A 20,643-nucleotide genomic window follows, 5' to 3' on the forward strand; every position below is an offset into this window, starting at 1 on the left:
TTGAATTCTTGTTATTTGAAGGATGGTAGGGAGCTGGCGAGTGCTCGTCACATGACCATCACGTGACCCAGCTGTCGGGGCCCTGCAGTGTAGCTGAGTGACTGCAGGTACAGCAACAACAGAGCAGCCTTCAAACCGAGGTAAGATCCCCTCTCACTGCCGATGTCTCCATTGTTTAATTCACAGTAAATTTGACCCAGAAACCTAACACTCATCCCGATAGGCCACTGGTGTTGATCTATTCCAAAGTAGCTACACTGTTATGGTTAAAAAGGCCATATAAGTAGTCGACTGTCATGCTAGCTGTAGCCGGGTAGCGACGAGTGCCAGCAGCGGATGGACAGCCCGTAGTCGCCGCCTGTGTTGGTTCTGGGTCAGCTAACGTTAGCCGGTCGATTAGCCGCCTTGTTTTTTGCATTGTTTTGTTTTTGTTGTTGATCATGAGGACTGCAAAGCTGCAAACACTTTATCTGCAGCATCACCATCTTTGTAATAAAAAGGTTTTTTGTTTTTTTGTCCAGACGTTTTCTGATGGTATGCGGCGCTGTAATGCTAGCCATGTAGCCCCTTTCAATACGGTTTTAGCATCATTTGTCTTATTATACTGGTTTGGTTTTGTCTACATGTGTCTTTATTACGGTAACCGGTGGAGGAGGTAACCTATTATTTAGATCGATGCAAATTTCGATTATTTTCAGATACAGTGGGTCGAGTATTGGCATATGACTGTCAACATCTTTGTTGCGCCTTGATTGGTTGTTAACATTTGTCTATCTCCATAGTGACCACTTTTATTATCGTTATTATTAGTTGCATTTTTCTATTCTTGTTGCATCTTGTTTACCTCCAGTTTTATCATGCTTTAGCCGCAAGGGGACGCACTAATTAAACAGTGCTAAAATGATACATGTGTGTTAAATAATTCAGTTGTTCGTTAAATATCCTTCCGCTGAGCAGAATAGTCCTCCAACTATAAAGTGGCTGCCCATGGAGACGTGAGTAATAGTGGCAATGAGGGGTAATTCAGGCCAGGTTATTAATATTTATAAACAAGGAGTTGGAAATGGCGTTTTGCTGTGTTTATGTCAGTGTTTATTTATGAGATTTGCTAAGTTAAAAGCCGTGTAGTGATTTTTAAAAAAATATTTTCCTCACCCCCAGTGGGATGCCTGAGGTTTGCCGGCGTTATGGCGTTACAAGGAGAGGCGGTTCTCCTGCAGGATTACAGTTGATGGAGAGGAGTCCCTGCTCCTCCTCTCACACTCACAGCCAGGATTGGATGATGATGAGGACAGAGCACGACGACAACACGCTGAACTGCACAGAACCGACGCTGTCATCGTCTGGAAGCTGCAGGACATGTTGAGTGGATGCATTTGCAGTTTTGTTCCTGGATGTGACTTTCTAAAAGGAGGCAACTGACTGTATCGGTCCATTCCATCAAATATGACTAGTGCCTTTGCAACACTTGTTTCTCCACTTTTATGACGTTAATTGTATCCTTAAAAGAGATTTCACTGATGTCCACGGAACAGCAGATACTATGCACCATGTCGGTCTCACAACCATCATCAAACCTGTAACCACAGCACAGGAGTGGCGCCTTTTAACAGGGGGGACCTCAAAAGCATCACAAACCCTACGCCGCAAGGATGTTCGCCTCCGTGGAGCACGGCCCGGTCCTCTGCAGCGACTCCAACATCCTGTGCTTGTCGTGGAAAGGCCGAGTGCCGAAAAGCGAGAAGGAGAAACCCGTGTGCCGAAAGCGCTACTACGAGGAGGGTTGGCTCGCCACCGGAAACGGCCGAGGAGTCGTCGGGGTCACGTTTACATCCAGCCACTGCAGGCGGGAACGGCCCACCCCGCAGAGGGTCAACTTCAACCTCAGAGGGCACAATAGTGAGGTAAGATGCAACATATTTACTATCATTTATACTCACTGGAATTGTTGCAGAAAGGAGATTATGAGTGACTGTTTGGTGTTTATATTTCTGTATATTGTGGCAGTTTCAAGCCAATCCGATTTATGGAGTCCAGTAAGAAAACCGACCAATGGAGCAATGTGGAGATTGTGGTGTTTTATAATGACACTGAAGTTAGCTTCCGATTCGCCAGCCTCCCAATCAATTTAATTTGGTACTAATCTAATATGCAGTGCGACTGTTTGTCTTTTTTTTGTGACAACTTCTCAGTGTGGAAACATTGTAGGTAAGCCATTACTTTTGCCTGACACCCACTACACGCTTTTTTCCAGCAGCTAGCCCATTTTGGACCTGGTGCTGTTTGAAAACCACTCAATCTAGAATAAAGGTTTCACAAATCAGAAACTGTGTTTTTATGAACCTTTGAGGTTTATCGCTTAATCCAGTACAGATTTGAGAAGTCTAGATCTGGTGGTTTTAGAACAGCACCTAGTCTAATACGGTCTACTGTAGATGCTGAAAAACACACGAATGTGCCTTCATTGCATTTTCACATATAGAATGAAGGTTTTGCAAGTCAGAAATTTGCGTTTTTATGAATCTTCAGGGTATGTAGATTCATCTAGTCCAGATTTGAAAAGTCTAGGTTCAGTGGTTTTCGAAGAGGACCAGGTCTAATATGGTATAGATGCTGAAAAACACATGAATGTGCCTTTATTGCATTTTCTGAAATAGAATAAAGGTTTCACAAATCAGAAACTGTGTTTTTATGAACCATCGGGGTCTGTAGATTGATCCAGTCCAGATCTGAGAAGTCTAGGTGGAGTGGTTTTTGATCAGCACCTGGTCTAATTTGGTCTACAGGCTGAAAACATCGAGAAATGCACCTTTATAGCATTTTCACAAATAGAATAAAAGTTTCATAAATCAGAAACTGTGTTTTTATGAGCCTTTGGGGTCTATACATTAATCCAGGCCAGATTTGAGTAGTCTATGGCCAGTGGTTTGTAAACTGGACCAGGTCTACTCTGGCCTACATGCTGAAAAAACACATAGATGTGCCTTATCGCATTTTCACAAATAGAATGAAGCTTTCACAAACCAGAAACTATTTTTATGAGTCTTCATGAATCTAGTCCAGATTTGAGAAGCCTAGGTCCAGTGGTTTTCAAAATGGACCAGGTCTAATATGATGTAGATGCTGAAAAAAACGTATACATGTGCCTTCATTGCATTTTCTCAAATAGAATAAAGGTTTCACAAATCACAAACTGTTTTTATGAACCTTCAAGGTCTGTAGCTTAATCCAGTCCAAACTCCAATCCAAGTCTAAATCCAGTGGTTTTCAAACTCCATGTGTGATATGGGCTAGCTGCTGAAAAAACATACAAATGTTTAGTTTTTTTTTATTGCATTTTCACAAATTGAATGAATGTTTCACCAAACCAATAGTGGGTCTCAGACAAAGGTGATCATCTCACCTAAAATGTTTTCACACTGATAAGTGTCTCAAAAAACATCAATCAGCGGACAAATAGTCACGCTGCATAATAGGTTAATACCACCTTGCATTGAAAAGCTAATTTCAGCATCGCTGTATTATAGCTAAGGCACAGCAACAGTGTTAGCATGTTGGGGGGGGCTCCTCATTGACATGGGATGGAACATTGTTGGACGCATCCCACACCACCATCTCATGTTATGGACCTTGTCTGATACCTGCCATGGTCCTCTCCAGATGAGATGATGTCACCATTGCCTGGTCTACACCCGTCATAGGCCGTTTCCTCCTGTGTGGTGATTTGCCTAGGTCAGCGATAATTAGAAAGGGACGGAAGTATTTGGACCTACCCTTCAACTAAATGTGCCGCGAGCCGCATGTTTTCTTAATGTCACGTCTAATGAACAACTTGCATGTTGACTTTCCGTCAGTTGTACCGCACTTAAAACGTGAGATATTTTTACACTCTTGCGATGCTACAAAATATTCCCTCTGGGATGTGATTCGAAATAGAGCAACGCTTCATTTGACAAGCCGGCTCGATGCTTTTTTCTTTCTCCCCTGACAGTGTGCAGTCTCGAAGAGCCTATTCATTCTGCGTGACAGATAAATATCGGAGACTGTCAACACCGGATTGTCTGGCAGTAGATATTGCTTTTCAACCTGGCAGTTATGTGTACTGTTGCGTTAAAGAGTTTTGTGGTTTCCGACCATCTGTGAACGTGACATGTGTCCTGGCTGCGCGTGTGGCTGCGTGCCCAGAGGACAGTTCAGTTTGCTGAGGTTGTTTTGGTGCGGTTCGGCCGACAGTAGCCTGTTTTGTATTTGCACTGAAGAGAGATGGTTGATCGACCACCTCCTTGCTATCCTTACAACGTCCGTTTAGACGTTAAATCTGAACTTTATCCTCTAAGTGATGGTTGCGAGAGCCAAGACTGTCGATCGACCACCTCCTTGTCACCCTTACAGCATCCGGTTAGACTTCACATTACAATCTTTATCCTAAACGATGGGTGCGAGAGCCAAGTGATTTCTAAACCATTGAACATGCCATTTTGGTTATACATTTATCTTAACATAACCTAATGCAAATCCTTTATGATTGGACTGGCTTTCAATTAAAAATGTTTATATTTGTCCACCAGATGGGCCTATTTTTTCCCCATTCAAAGCATGCAGCAAAACTTCACACTTTATTACTGTTTTCCGAAAAGGTGCCTTGTTTCTGAAATAAGTGTGTGTCTCTATTGATGGATAGATGTAAGAGTAAACACACTGGCCTTTAAAGGGTTAAAAATAGCTATTTGATATGTATATCTCAGGGTGAATTAACGGGCCGATATGAGCAATTGTGATGTCATACCGTTATATTCGATACCATAGAAAAAAAAAAGGCTTCAAAAACCGATAAAAAAACAAAAACAAAAAAACAACATTATCCGTACTGTGCTGTAGGTGGGTTAGCGTGAGCAAATCAAGCGCTCCTTTTATGTGACATGCTGCAAATGGCCTGTTGCAACTTCACCTCACTCACTTGTAAACAATGGTGGCGTCCATCGTGTGGGACGTCTCACTGCTTCAGAGGAAGACATTTTGCCAGATGTTCAAAATGCTCTGGAAGCATTCCTCGATGAGGGGAAAAAAAACGCGGTGCTTCAAAACATAAACCTTATCAGCCACCTGAAATGCCAGCATCTCTATGGCGCCGGGGCTTGTTCATATCACTGCAGAGTTTTGAAACTTGAAAAACAATATTGGGCATCCCCTAATTAATATATAATACCGTATATAACATTTTTATTGCAGTTTTGGGAAGTGAACATTTTTTAGGAGCAAATGTGTCACTGAAAGAAGGATTAATATTTTCTCCAAGTCAGGGAACCCTATCTCACTTAGCTGCTCTTCACTTTCTAATAAAACAATCTTAATCTTAAATCCTCAAATTTATATTCATAGCTGAGTTTATTCATTGTGTTCATGCTTCATGCCAGCGGCCCGTGTCGCCATTGGACCTGCGTCCTCCTGCCAATGTGACGCGGCCCCCCTGCACAATGTCCTTTCACTTCTGCTGACTGCACCACAGCCCCTAAAGCTGCCCCTTCGTTTGATTTGGCCTCCTCTTTTAAGTTGCTGGGGTCAGCGTAGCTGCCGGCCTTAGATGGAGCAAATTGACAAAAAGCATCACACACACACACACACACACGCACACACACACACACACACACACACACACACACATTAAAAGATGGTGCCAACAGTTTCCAAGTAGGAATTATTAATGGCTAAGCACTGGCCACAGATTAAAGGGATCACAGCCCTCAAGCATCCTCTTATTTATTAGATTTTGGTTCATAGATGGAATATGTATTAAATAATGTTTTTGTTCAACACTTTTTGGTCAGACTTTTGTAGTTATGATGCAGATGATAATTGCTAACCTTTAGTCTACTCGTGTACATGCGGCTCCTCTGCCCATGATCCCCTCAGTCTTGTCCCAAGGCTTCTTATTCCTCTTATCCCGTCTGTTGCCATGTGACGTCTGATCTCCCAGCTCTCGCTGTGTCACGGCGAGGTGCTCGGCTGTCTCCCTCGCTGGGAGGGGATGGATGCCGGACCAGCTCGCGCTAACTAATCTCCACACCCCTGCTAAATTTACACTCACGTGCATGGATTATTGTCACCTCTGTGCAGATGCCGGTGCAGGACATGACATGTGCACACACAATGTAGTATTTAGTGTTGTTTTGGTTGCCACTTGGACATACAGTGTGTGTGTAAATAAATGCATGGTTGTTTCTTATGATATACCTTACATGGTCAGGAGATTTGTAATTCAAGTCTCCTGTTTATATGTCTTTTAGTTTGGAACAACGGGCTGAAAGGTATAAGGACATCCTTACCTCTCACAACGTCATCAAAGCATTTCATTGAAATAATTGATAAATGACTAATTTAGCCACCTGATTGTGACCAATATTTATGTCTTTAATGGCCGTTATTTACATAAGAACGTGAGGTTCATTCAGTTGCGGAGGCCAGTGGAGATACTTTTTATTTTATAATGTGTTGTTAGCATGTTTTCATTGCTTTACAAAGTGACTGATTTTATACCTTTTAATGGCAATTATTTTACTAAAAATGTAAGTTTCCTTCAGTTTTGGTGACCAATGGAGAGGTTTGTTTTGTGATGTTAGCATGTTTTCACTGCATTGTTTAACAGTAAATGCAAGAGAACAGAGAGAATCTCATTATTTTAACGTTAATTTCTCAAAACCATCATAAAGTGGACTTGAGGTTTTTTTCTCAGACAGCGCAGGTAGAGGCAAATCATGTTGCTTTTGCTTGTGAGAGATTTTATACCTTTTTAATGGCAATTATTTGACTAAAATGTAAGTTTCCTTCAGGTTTGGTGAGAGATACTTGTTTTATAATTGTGTTTTCACTGCATTGTTTTAACCGTAAATACAGGTGAAAACAGATAATCTAATGATGTTAAATAGTCAGAGTCAGTCAGAGTTTTTTCACAGACTTCACCATCAGGAGAATACGGTATATGTTTGTTAAGCAGTGGGTTCAACAAACACCAGGAGAGCAATGAGCCATTCAGTATTATTATGATTGAGACTTGTTGTTGATTGTGTATTCATGCACGCAATATTTGCGACATGCTGTCCCTCTGCGGTGACCAAGGCTAGACCCTTTCCCTGAAGAGTAATCAGTGTAGCACAGCACCAGTCTTGATCCTCATTAAACAATACCCAGGAGGCAGACTGTCACCTATTCTGTTAAAATAAGTGTTCCATGCAGGCAGACATATATTATTAGATAAACTGGTTGGGGCTCGATTTGATTTAAACCTACAACCGTCCTAGTGGAGAAAGATCAGGTTGCGTTTGCGGGTGAGATGGCATGGTAAATGGAAATGTAGCCGCTGTTGCCGGGTCATTCACGAGTCCCCCCTCAGAAAGTGTACTGTAAGCCCAGCTAAAACCTGCCCTGTGTTGTTCCTTTGAGCATGTCCAGCCCACGTGCTGCTCCGCTCAGTGAGAGCAGAGCTGCTCCCTTCTTAGGATTATTCCTCTGGGAATAGGCTGAGTCACGCTACAGAAGACCAGACAGATACACACACACACACACACACACACACACACAGAAAGAAAAGACTGAGGATCTTGGAGATTGTGATGTGTTAATGGATTAAGATGATCCACACTGCTCAATGGCCACAATCACCATTGTGTTCCTGTACTTGCATGTGCAAGTATGAAACGTTCCTCAAGCAGTTCTCCTGTCAGTAATACTGTATATCAAATGATTATAGCTCCTTTGAGGGTTTCTCAAAATGAGGTTAACCCACTCAATGATATGCTGTACAGTAGAGTCATTTGCTAGATTTAGCTCATTGCTAATGCGGCCACTGGTAGCTCCCTGCAGCTGGATGTATGGAACAACCTGAGAAAGAAAGACATTTTGTCCTTGAAGCCCCTTCATTTTGTGTGTTGGTGTGCTTGTGTTTTAAGGTGGTCCTGGTGCGATGGAACGAGCCCTTCCAGAAGCTGGCCACCTGTGATACAGATGGAGGCATCTTTGTTTGGATCCAGTATGAGGGCCGCTGGTCTGTGGAGCTGGTCAATGATCGTGGAGCTCAGGTAAGATCCTATTTTTCATTGGATAGACAGATACTTTGCACTGACACTGACACTGAAGATGACGTGATGCTGGGTTTATGAACATGCCTCATTAGTGGCCCCTGGAGGCTTTGCTTCTCCTTACAACCTAAAGCCACTTTGGGCCTGACATTTGTGCCTTTGATGTTTCTGTAATAATTTCCTGTAAATGCTCGAAACACCTCTATTCAGTGAACCACTCAGTCTCCTGTAGTCGCCAGATGCGTGGTCTACAAAAGCAAATGACTGCCAGGATCTCTATTAGCGCCTGGTTAAAAAACATTGGTATTAACTGCCATGACTGTCGGCAACCTCCCGATGTAATTTTGGTATGAAGATAGCAAAAGGTGCATTTAAAATATCACAAGTAGTAAGCATCTAGCAGCTTTATTTCCCTCTGGATGCACTTTAAAATGTTAGTAATGCTATTCCTCAGCGGTTGGCGTTACACACATCATACTGTTGTTTACAATGAACTCATCAGCAGCATTCTGTTGCTGATGTGTTGTGGAGTATGTGTTGTGCAGCTATACTTTCCTTTTCACTTTCTCATGCACTCCAAAATCATTGTTCAAATAAAAAAAAAAAAGTTGCAGTTCAGGTAAACCAATTCTAATAAATTATAGCATATATAGGAGTTAGAATTACATTTTTGTGACATTACATGTTCAGTAATCCGTCGTTTATCGTGGTTTATTGGTTCCAGACCCGACTACGATAAATGAATTTCCGCGAAGTAGGATTCCTTCTTTATAAAGCAAATATTTTTGTAGTTAGAGCATACAAAACCTGTTTACAACATACAGTTTTTAATATTATTAAAGCCCTCTAGACATAGAATAACAATAGAATAGAATAATAATAGTCATTTTTATAATAATATTACCCAACATAGTAGATATAATTAGAGAAAATAAGCCATTTAGTTGAAGGAGATCAACAACAATGGTGTTACTAGTGACACCTAGTGGCCAGTGTAGACTACAGTTCGTCCTTTAATCCCTTAAACTGTTAGTATTTTAGTTCCTTTAGTCATTTTTGTGGTTGAAAATGCTTAATTTAGGCCAAGAATACATAAAATGTGCTTAATATGCGTATTGTTTGACTGTTCGTAGGCTGTAGTCAACCACAAAACAGCAACCATTTATTAATTTTAGAAAAACAACCAAATAGTGTGAGCGTGATGTTTGAACCGCAAAGTGGCGAGTGACGACTGTATTTGTATAAAACTAAACCCAGTCTGATGTAAAACAAATATGAGTGATTATGGTCCTGTTTGTGGGTGGCTTTGTACTGTAGGTGAGTGACTTCACATGGTCACACGATGGCACTCAGGCGCTCATCTCCTACCGCGATGGCTTCGTCCTGGTGGGCTCAGTCAGCGGGCAGAGGCACTGGTCTTCTGAGATCAATCTGGAGAGCCAAATCACCTGCGGTATCTGGACTCCTGATGACCAGCAGGTACGACACACATCGATCCCTCTCTCTTGTTTCTGTATTCTAGCCTTTTTACCTTTCCTGCGCAAGGTTTTGTTTGGCACCGCCGATGGACAGGTGATAGTGATGGACTGCCACGGCCGCATGCTGGCCCACATTCTGCTGCATGAGTCGGATGGCATCGTCAGCATGTCCTGGAACTACCCCAGCTTCCTGGTGGAGGACAGCAGTGAGAGCGACACAGATTCGGACGAATATTCACCGCAGCAAGGTGCGCTGCTCCAAGAAACCACAATGGCTGCCATGTTTGCAGGGAACAGTGATGTATACTTGTCCAGCTGTTTCATTTGCAGGGGAGGAGGAAAGCAGGTGTGCGACCATGTGTCAGCTCACCCCACCCCTTTTTATTGCACTTATTCCATGGGCATGAGAGCTGTCTGGATTGCATTAGGCATCATTAGGTTAAAGGTTAAAACCCTGAATCGCGTTGCACTGGTGAGCATCTCACACTGACCACATTGAGCCAAATGATCTCCCAGCTGAAAAGTGCTTGCCTTTGCTGGATCCCAGATTATACCCTAACTCACGACATAATCAGTCAATAACAATTGATTGGCCGAGCTGGACATGATGTCTAAAGCTGACGCTAGGCTGTCTTCTACCTCTCCACCTGCCAGATGTTCTCTATTATGATGCATGATGATCATTTTTAATCAATGCACTGTTCAGTACAACACATGCATTTCCATGATGCTTGATTTCATGGCCTCTGCAGGAGCACATGGAGTTTTACTATGAAGTGTTTGCAGGTTTTATAGGCGACTGCAGCTACAAATGCAGCAGTGTTATCTTGAGTGTATTTTATTGCTTTTCTTTCTGTTGTCATTTCAGTGCACAGCCACAAACCTCTGCTGACGGTCAGCTTCACCTCTGGAGACATTAGCCTGATGAACAACTACGATGACCTCTCACCCACCCTTATCCGCACCGGCCTGAAAGGTAATCCAGGCTTTCTCTCGCTCAACTTGGCAGTTGTCATTTACGCAACCGTATTGTCTGTAAAACATCAAACCTCTGCTCTGCAGATGTGGTCGTCCAGTGGTGCTCGCAGGGGGACCTTCTTTCAGTAGCCGGCATGGAGAAGATGCTCCTCTCCCCCGACCCCTCTTGTCCTCCCCCCACCAGGAATGCTATTGTTAAGTTTTTTAACGTCCGGGGTGAACACATCTACACACTGGAAACACCAGCACAGGTGCAGTTCGGTTGATTGTGTGGAATTCATTGTTGGAGCTAGTTGAGTAGATGACATCGTGGGAAGTCGAGCTAAATCCACAATATGGCAACTCCTCCAGGCAGCGTAATCTCACTCGAGTGCAACTTGTCCGTTTCCCCGCAGCGCTCCATCACTACCCTTTGCTGGGGCCACCGGGACTCCCGTCTTTTCCTAGCGTGCGGACCGGCGCTCTACGTTGTGCGCGTGGAGCACCGTGTTGCCAGCCTGCAGCTCCTCTGCCAGCAGGGCATCGCCACAGCAGTGAAGGAGGAGAAAGACGTAGCCAAGCTCACCATGCCGTCACGCCTCTGTTCTTACGTCACTGCCGCTTTCGCCCCCACAATCAAGGCAAGACAGAAAATGTTTTCATTACTGAAGTCATTTACATCATACACGAATATAACACATGCATATGCTGTCATTCCGCCCCCCTAGCCACCCATCCCTGATCCCAACAACATGCGTGACTTTGTGAGCTACCCGACAGCAGGCAACGAGCGTCTGCACTGTACAATGAAGCGTACAGAGGATAACCCAGAGGTCGGGGGTCCCTGCTACACTCTATACCTGGAGTATTTAGGGGGTCTGGTGCCAATCCTTAAAGGCCGGCGGATAAGTAAATTGCGTCCAGAGTTTGTCATTATGGACCCCAAGATGGATGGAAAAGCAGGTAAAACTTGTGTTATGTGTATGTGCTAGTAAATGTGCTAAATCAGTGTTTTTGTAAACAATATAGCCATAAATACACTCACTGGTTACAACTACAGAGTCACCTGCGCGTACCGAGCAACTGTTCCTTCTCTCGCCTCAGATGAGATCTATGGCAGCAGTCTGATATCTGCAATGATTGACAGCTGCAATTGCTCAGACTCCAGTGACATCGAGCTCAGTGACGACTGGGTGGGCAAAAAGTCTCCAAAAATATCCAGGGGTAGCAAGTCCCCCAAGCTGCCCAGGTAAGCAGGGCAGTGACTTTGTAGCACAACAATTGTTTCCCGTTGTTAACAATCGTAATTTGTCATTTGCTTTGATCATAACACAACTCACATGTTTTGTGCTTCACTGCATGCCTAAACCATCTTTCCCTCCCCCATTTTGCTACCTTCTCTGTAGAGACTTAGTTTGTCCCTTTACCAACAGAATCAACATTGATCCCAGGAAATCGCCCAAACTGTCCCGTGCCGCCCAGGAGGTGTCCAGGTCACCCCGGTTACCCATACGAAAACCTTCCATCGGATCGCCCAGTCTGACGCGGAGAGAATTTCCTTTAGATGACATTACTCAGGTATTTGTTCTTCCCGGTGTACAGCTTTCCTTTGTTGCCGTTATATGAAAGTTCATCTGTTTCTTCAGTCCCAAAGTGTCTTTTAGACACTGAAACATTTTTGAAAGGCATTTTTTTGTGTTTGAATTTTGTGAAGCAAATTTTTTTACTTGAAATTCTGCCCAAAATTTCATTGAATAAAAATGTGCCAGCACAACATCAGTTAATTCGAATACAATGTTTTCAAATTTAGTGTGCCAGCGTATGGTGTTTTAAAATTCCATTTATAAAAATTCACTGTAAAAAAACATCAGTGCAAATAAATCTGATGTTTTAAAAGTCACCGATACACTTTCGGTAAATTAAGGCTGAAGCAACTGATCATGTCTCAGAGCCAGAAAATGAGGTGTAAAGCGTGTAGTCACGTGACACTTCGACAAAAAACAGTGCAGAGTATCTGTGAGTTTCAAAGCATTAAAGTTATTTACACTGAATTTTTATGAACTGAATTTTCATAAGCTGAATTTTAATTTTCAATCATTGTATTTTAACAAACCAAATTTTAATAAACAGGGTTTTAAAACTCCCACACTTGCTTATTCATTTTTGTTCATCAACATTGTCAACATAATTTCATGTAAAAAAAAAAAAATCAGTTCACAAAATTCAAATGAACCTTGATATTGTTACAACGTGGAACCTTGTCATCTGTTCTGTACCTTTTTGTATTTTTAATCATTGCATTTTAATTCATATATTTCAGCAAAACTACCTTGCTCAGGTCACATCAAATATTTGGGGGACAAAATTCAAGATTGTTGGGCTCGCTGCCTTCTTGCCGACAAACCTTGGTGCAGGTACGTTAGTTATCGTTCGTTGGTTACTCATTCAGATGTTTGAATGGTCGCTGTTCTTCTGACTTCCTTTGACTTTACACTTCTCTCTCCTCAGTCATCTACAAAACCAGCCTCCTTCACCTGCAGCCCAGACAGATGACAATCTACCTGCCGGAGGTGCGCAAGATCTCCATGGAGTACATCAATCTGCCCGTCTTCAGCCCCAACGTCTTCAGCGAAGATGAAGATGACCTGCCAGTCACTGGCCCAGCTGGTGGCGCCGATGACAACCCGCCCTGCACCGTCAACATCCCCATTGCACCCATCCACAGTCCCGCCCAGGCCATGTCACCCGCCCAAAACATTGGTCTGGTCCAATCCCTACTAGCCAACCAAAATGTGCAGCTGGATGTTCTAACAAACCCCACAGCCACCTCCCCAGGGGCTGCTGCTACTGCTTCTGCTGGTCCAGACCAAAGCCAAGACACCACGGTTACGGCCCAGTACACAGTTCCCACCCGATACTCCAGTCCGGGTCAGGTCATCTTTGGAGGGCTGGACATGGGTCGCCTCACTGTAGGACCTTCACACTCTCATCAGCAGCAACAGCAGCAGCAGCAGTTACAACAACTACAACACCATCAGCAACTACAGCACCATCAACAACAGTTACAGCAGCAACAACACCAACAACAGATACTCCAGCAGCAGCAGCAGCAACAACAGATACTCCAGCAGCAGCAGCAGCAGCAGCAGCAACAACAACAACAACAACAACAACAACAACAGCAAATGGTCCAACAGCAGCAGCAGCAGCAGCAACAGATGGTCCAACAGCAGCAGCAACAGTTACAACAGCATCAGCACCTACAGCAGCAGCTCCAACACATGCAGCAGCAGCAGCTTCAGCAGCACATACAGCAACAACAAATACAACAGCAGCTGCAACAGCAACAAATGCATCAACAGCAGCAATCACAGCAAATGCAACAACAGCAGCAGCACCACCACCATCAACTTCAGCAGCAGCTTCACATTCAAATCCCAGTTTCCTCCATGTCTTCAGGACAGTCATCAGCAGCAGCCATGCTTCCGCCGGGCGCATTGCAGATTCAGATCCCTCACCCACCTCCCGATTTGGTCCTTGATAGGGGCGTCGAGGGTGAACATGAGACCCTTTTGAAAATAAAGACGTCACGTTCAGGTCCGCAGCTGGCCGAGGGGGACACAGTGGTGTTCAGTGCACCGCTAGAGCTCAGCAAGATGAATCCACCTCCTCCTTATCCTGGAACTGTGGCTGCAGCTGTGGCGGCGGCTGCAGCAGCAGCAGCAGCAGCTGCTGCTTCCATGTCCGCCTCAAATGCTTCATCGGGAACAGTCGGGGCCTCCACTGGAACCCCCCCTCCTGGTGATGTTTGTGCAAAGAAGGGGGACTTCCCACATTATCCCCCTGGTCAGCCGCAAGGGCAGTATCCAACGCCACTGGGCTATGAGAGGATAACGACCTTTGACAGCAGTGGGAACGTGGAAGAGGTTTGCCGTCCACGAACGCGTCTTGTCTGCAATCAGAATGTTTACAACCTGCAGGGACCCGGCAGCTCATCCACTCTCAGGGTCAGCTCATCCTCATCCACAGCATCAGCAGAAGGCAAAAAGATCCAGCTGCCCTACAGCTCGGCCACCCTCAACAGACTCACCGCACCTCGCTACTCCATACCAAGTGGAGACCCTCCCCCGTATCCGGACCCGGCCAATCAGAATGGTGGGAGGAATCCTGGACAGAAGCTTGACAGTAGTCTCATCCACGCCACTCTCAGGAGGAACAGCCGGGAGGCAAACCTCAAAGTGTCCCAAATGATGGACCCGCCTAGACCGCTGCCGCCTAAAGCTAAAAATAATAGTGCACTAGCAGCCTCCTACCAGCAGAGGGTGCAAACAGCCTTATACACCTGTAGCCAGTGTAGCAGTGGGTCCAGTGTTGGAGTCACATCCCCAGGGAGCGCCAATGGAATAGCAGGGGGGACTATCATCAGACAAGATTTTCCTCCAGGGAATGGAGCACCACATAGCACAGTTATCGTTCACTCCAACAGTGCCATCCCTCTGGCCTCCCAGTCCTCTTACAGCCTGCTGAGCTCACTTGAAGCATCTGGAACTGCAGGAGCAGCAGCAGCAGGAGGAGGGGGTGGCAACAGAGAACGTGTTGATTATGTTAATTCAGCGTTTACTGAGGATGAAGCACTGAATCAGTCGCTGAGGCATTTGGCTGTAGGAGCTGACACATCAGGGCTGGTTGTCAAACGCCCACCTCCCTATCAGTGGGACCCATCTGCCACAGAGGAGGTGTGGGTGCCTCAGGAACGGACCGCAACGCTTAACCCCACCAGCCACCCAGGACCACACAAACCACCTCCGCTTATTCTTAGCCCGAACCAGCACTTGGATGTCTCCAGGCTGCCTTTTGTTCTGTCTCCAAAGTCCCCAACAGCCCCCAGTGCTGCTGCCTCTTTTCAAGCTGCCGCTGCTGCAGCAGGTTACCAAATTTCTCTCCAGTACCCACCAGTCACTGCCTACCCTGGAGCCCAGCTTCAGCCCATCCTGGGGTCGCCGCGCCCCTGCTCCTCCCCAAAGGAAGTGGTGGCACCTGTTTCTCTTTCACAGCAGGATGCAACTGTCCTCTTACCCGCTGGTTACCATGCAAATCTAACCAACCTGGCCTGCTGCCCGCTGCCGCCTATGTACCCCGGAGGAAGTGCTTGTGCTGGGCTTCCCATTCCTCCCATTGCCCTCCACACACCGTGGGGTACATATAACCCATGCCCTCCTATTGCCAGTCCTGCTGTGCCCCTGCCACCCAAAGCTTCCCATATGATTGTAGACAAAAATGTCCTCTCGCCACCTCCTCCACCTCCTCCCCCACCACCGCCGCCCCCTCCACCACCACATACAGAACTGCAGAACCATGCAGGATTGCAGGAAGCCATGGCAGAAGCTGTGGAAGGTTACCAGGAGGTGCTGTCCTTAGCTGAGAGCCCCGTGCCATCCCGCTCCGAGAAGCTCAGCAAGAAAAACCGCAAGAGGCCAGATGGTCGGGCCGAGGAGGCGAACGTGCCACCTCTGGCTGAAGGGAGCAAGTCCAAAAAGGAGGGCAGGGCTCTGGGGGATTTCAACTCCCTCATCTCCAGTCCTCGCCTAGGAGGGAGGGACAAGAAGAAGCTTAAGGGACCGAAGGAGCAGCTGAAGGCAAAGAAGCTGAGCAAGGCCACGGCCAACAGCGAGTTCCAGGACAGCTCCGAAAGTGAGCCGGAGCTGTTCATCAGCGGGGACGAGCTGCTCAACCAGTGCCAGAGCGGAAAGAAAGGCTGGAAGAGTAAGAGGAACCTGAGGGCGGCCAGCGAGCTGGACGAGATGAAGTGTCGAAAGGCCAACGAGAAGGAGGACCGAGGGCTGGGCAGCCAGGGCTTTGTGTACGTCATGGCTAACAAGCAGCCACTGTGGAATGAGGCCACGCAGGTGTACCAGCTGGACTTCGGTGGGCGCGTCACACAGGAGTCTGCCAAAAACTTTCAGATTGAACTCGAGGGCAGACAGGTAAGAAAGATCACTGCATACCATATGACTGTTTGAAACCCTTCCTGAAGTTTAGAATAACTTGCTAATGTTTAAAGTCTCTTGTGTCCCTGCATTGATCCCATAGCCTGCACATTACAGTTCAGCATTGTGGTGTAAACAAGGAATAATAGGAGTGTAAAGGTGACTTAGAAGTGTTAGGTCATGTCTACAGGGCTCTGATAATGGCAAAGATTGCATTTAGAAAGTCACAAACAGGTCTTCTATGTTCTACATTCCATTTATTAATATTGAATCCTACATTGCTAAAATTCACTTAGCGCGGTCAGGTCTGGAACCAATTAACCACGATTAACGAGGGATGACTGTGCGGTAAATACGCCAATTAACCACTGAGTTTCTTATTTAAGAGATGTGGCTTTAGGCAACCTCCTTCATTAACTCCACAAGATGACTGTCGCTGCAGTTGAAGCATTCTGAGTGGTCAGCATCCAGCAGCTTTATCTACCTCTGCATGCGTGTTACATTGTTGCTTGTGCTACTCAGCCCTTGGTGTGAAACGCATGCGTGTTGCACCTGCCTTACTGACAGTGAAGCAGGACCTTTTCTTTCCCACTTTCTCATACACTCTAAGTCATTATTTAAATGACAAAAATGCAAAGTTATCAAATTCAGGAAATAGCAGCCTCTTCTCCACTTGTGGTTTAGGTAAATGCACACTCTGGTACAGTGGAACCTCTGAGGAAAAACATTTTTATCATAAGAAGTACTGTAAATGTAAAAAAAGCGTAATCATCATTTGATGTTAACTGTACAAGCAACTTAAGTCACCTTTTTTTACTCCAAAGGACTTAACAAGTTCTGCTGCATGTGTTCGATGAAACTGGCAAAAGCTCTCTTGTCAACCGTGATACAATTTTTGCTCTTGTTTTTTTTTTTTTTTTTTTTTTTTTTTTTTAAGGTGATGCAGTTTGGCCGGATCGATGGCAACGCCTACATCCTGGACTTTCAGTATCCCTTCTCTGCTGTGCAAGCCTTCGCAGTGGCTCTGGCGAATGTCACGCAACGCCTCAAATGAGAGGTCAGAGTGTTTATTTTAATAGCGACACGGGCTGACTTTGCAGAGAAGACTCGAGTCGGGGGTTCATACGGCAAGGAGAGGATACAATCCCGCTGCACTACACGATGCTGCCACTTTAGCCGGTGCCACGAGCGTCGCTTGTGATCGCCGGCCGGAGGTGCCCCCTTTGCAACGCGGAGCTGCGCTTCGGAGATCATCATGCAAATAAAACGCTGCTTTAGGTCGTAGATGCTTTTAGATGAGCTGAGAGGAGAGGAACTTATCAGGTGCAGTTTGAAAATGACTAAAAAAAAGGAGCAGCAGTAATACTTGAAAACCACACTCTGGTGATTTGAGTTGTTTTTTTATTATTATTCCAGAGCACACAGGTACTACTGGGCACTCAAATCCATTGCTGTACAAACACTCACCACTATATGACACAGCTTTTGCTTTTAGTTTTAATATTCCCTTTGGAAGGTTGAAGGGACGTGTACGTTTTGCTCTCTTGCCATTCCTTTTGCTCACTTTCTCACTTTGCAGGAGCGTTAAATGTGTTACACATGTGTACTGTGCATTCACATGAATTTCCCTCCGTGTTTGCGTTAATATAATCACCACGTACCTGCTTTAATTTGGGAGATTGTTGGCTGAATTGTGACATCACTACGTCGTCCAACCATCCAAAGCGGTGTTTACACTTGCACACGTTTTGTCTTCGCATTGTCCCGCAGTTCGCCGTGGCAATGTCATTTGTATGGCACACCTGAGAAGGTTGAAGACCGGTTTACTCCCTTTTGGCGAAATGCCACCCTCCCGCATGACTTAGAGTATTTACACCTAAGCAAAGTACTGTTTACGATTAGTGTACGACGTAGTACGCAGGACGCACATTGTTGTCACCACCACTTCCCGCAGTTGTGGCATTATTTGTTCCCACCTTGTTCGCGCAACAGCAGGCATCACCCCAGCTTCATTAATTGCTCCATTTGCAAGGGACCTACAAGATGATGAACTCTAGAGAAGAAGCTCTCATTGCAGGAAGGGAAGGTAAGTGTATATTATGTCACAACTGAACCGGAAAGAGCAAGAAGAAGGCACAGACAGTGTGGGAGAGGGAATTGCTGACTAGGAGACATGGCTTTGGGCATTATGATCAGTTGTTAACAGAAATTCACAAGGAAGATCCAAGAGGCTACCGAAATTACTTGAGAATTACTTGAAAAGAGCCCCACCCACTTTGCACATACTTCACACCTGTTTACAACCAATTTACGCAAAACTTGAGTACCACTGCGGGGACAAAATGCGTGCAAGTGCAAACTAGGTTTGGAGTTTTCAGCCACCTCTTGTCACTTCTGTGAAGTGCAAAGTTAGGGGCCTGCGCCGCACCGAAACAAGGTGCCGGGAAATATTTTTGTAAGTGTTTCTCTTAACACCATTTCACAAGCACCTAGCATAAGAAACATATCATGTGAAAGTGAGTTTTAAAGTGACTCGGGTGACTCTGACAGACATTTCTGTCACCACTGTGTTTCAAACGCGTTAATGCTGTTTTCAAGAGACAAAAACACACAGAAATCATCTTTTGCTTGATTTCCTTTCAAGTCATAACTCTAATGAAGGATGAAGCCAGTGAGTTGTGTTATTCAGTACGGTTGCTTCAGACATCATAGGATCAATTTGTGTGCCAAAACACTACTTACAAAAAGAAAAAAAAGAGGTTATAAAAACGAACTTTTGAACATTTTGCTCTATGAATTGGTAAGAATTTTACCATCTTATTGTGATTTGTCAAGACAAAAAAAATTGCATGGTATAGAATCCATCTTTTTGTGTTAATTGTGCAATATTTTCCCCAGGAGAAAGTAATCCTTTGTTACCTCCCCACCCCCACCCACCCACTTTGACATTTCTTGTTAGGTTCAGCATCTCAACTTGCTGTACATTTTATTTATGAGATTATTTTCAAAAGGGGATATAGTATCTATACATACTGTATATTGTGGAGTTTTCTGAACATTTTGCTGTGTGTTTTTTTGTTTTGTTTTTGTTTCAAGTGTTGCCCAAATTGTTAGGTGGGGTTTTTGTGGGTTTGTGACGTTTGGGGCGGAATAAGACGCGAATGAGGACGTGTAGACTAGTAACGTAGCGTATTTCTGTCGAGATGTGTGTGCATTTGTGCGCCAATCCCATCAGTGTTGAGGCTTCTGACACATTCATCATTGTCACACGTTCACAAAGTGCAAGCCACTGAGTTCCAAGTTCAGAACTGCCTCTATGAACTCATAAAGCCTGATGTAGATACTGCAGAATTTGGCTTTTCTTTAGAAAAAATGTGCTTTGTATTTGTAGATGTTAGGAAGAAAAAGACAAGTATCATTTGGTGACTGAACGTTTTAGTGAATGGATTAATTAGTAAGGCATGCCATGTAAATTATTTTATAATTGTATATGTCACGCATCTTTTGAAATAAAACATCTTTGTTGCCAAAAAAAGTTTATTGTCTTCTCAACATGGAAATGTTTACTTTACATCAAGCAGGCACAAATGGCTTTTTGTTTCATTGAGTGAATATAATTTATACTGTAAATGTGTGAATCCCAGGGGTGTCACGATCTCGTATGACAAGAGCTCTCGTTCAGGAAAAAAAATGTCTCTTGGGCACTGGGCTTGGGACGATAATAAATTAATTAATCACACAATAAATGAAAATGAACTCGATATTTTTGCCAGTCTTAATATATTGCTATTTGGATGTGCATCTCTTTTCCTTTGAAACAGTGCATTGAAACTCTGTGCATTGGTTTTAGCACCTTGGCACCTTTGTTCCATAGAACAACAGCATGAACGGAGTGAGCCCTTTTGTCAGTCATACTTTGTCTCGGTGGATGGAGGCAGGGCCGCTAGCATACACACAGTGCAGATGAGAGTAACGTAGTAGAAATTATGTTAGTGGACTGCAATTTGTCATATTTTTTCATTGCACTTTCCTTAAAAGTAAAGTTAAAATCTTGTCTCATCCCGTTCTCGTAGACCCAATCTCGTCTATCGTCTCGTGGCACCCGGGGATCAAGAGCTAAAAATAATGGAAGCATACAGGTTTCATGTG

General features: G+C 44.7%; 1 protein-coding gene across 2 annotated transcripts; it reads left to right on the forward strand.

The window, feature by feature from the left end:
• On the forward strand, positions 1-20,132 carry tulp4a (TUB like protein 4a). 2 transcript variants are annotated; one of them, XM_054761823.1, is made up of 14 exons: positions 1-140; positions 1,162-1,904; positions 7,944-8,072; positions 9,390-9,551; positions 9,618-9,798; positions 10,419-10,526; positions 10,613-10,779; positions 10,924-11,148; positions 11,236-11,470; positions 11,612-11,756; positions 11,914-12,085; positions 12,828-12,921; positions 13,016-16,491; positions 17,432-20,132. In XM_054761823.1, the coding sequence occupies exons 2-14, from the start codon at positions 1,653-1,655 to the stop codon at positions 17,546-17,548; spliced, it is 5,463 nt and encodes a 1,820-aa protein (XP_054617798.1). In that variant the 5' UTR covers positions 1-140; positions 1,162-1,652; the 3' UTR covers positions 17,549-20,132. The 2 variants fall into 2 exon arrangements, with proteins under 2 accessions (XP_054617798.1, XP_054617800.1); XM_054761825.1 differs by having other exon boundaries at positions 25-140; positions 11,941-12,085; positions 17,432-20,131.
• Positions 20,133-20,643: the final 511 nt, after the last annotated feature.

The sequence above is a fragment of the Dunckerocampus dactyliophorus genome, chromosome 19, assembly GCF_027744805.1.
Source record: "Dunckerocampus dactyliophorus isolate RoL2022-P2 chromosome 19, RoL_Ddac_1.1, whole genome shotgun sequence".
In the NCBI taxonomy this organism is placed as follows: domain Eukaryota; kingdom Metazoa; phylum Chordata; class Actinopteri; order Syngnathiformes; family Syngnathidae; genus Dunckerocampus; species Dunckerocampus dactyliophorus.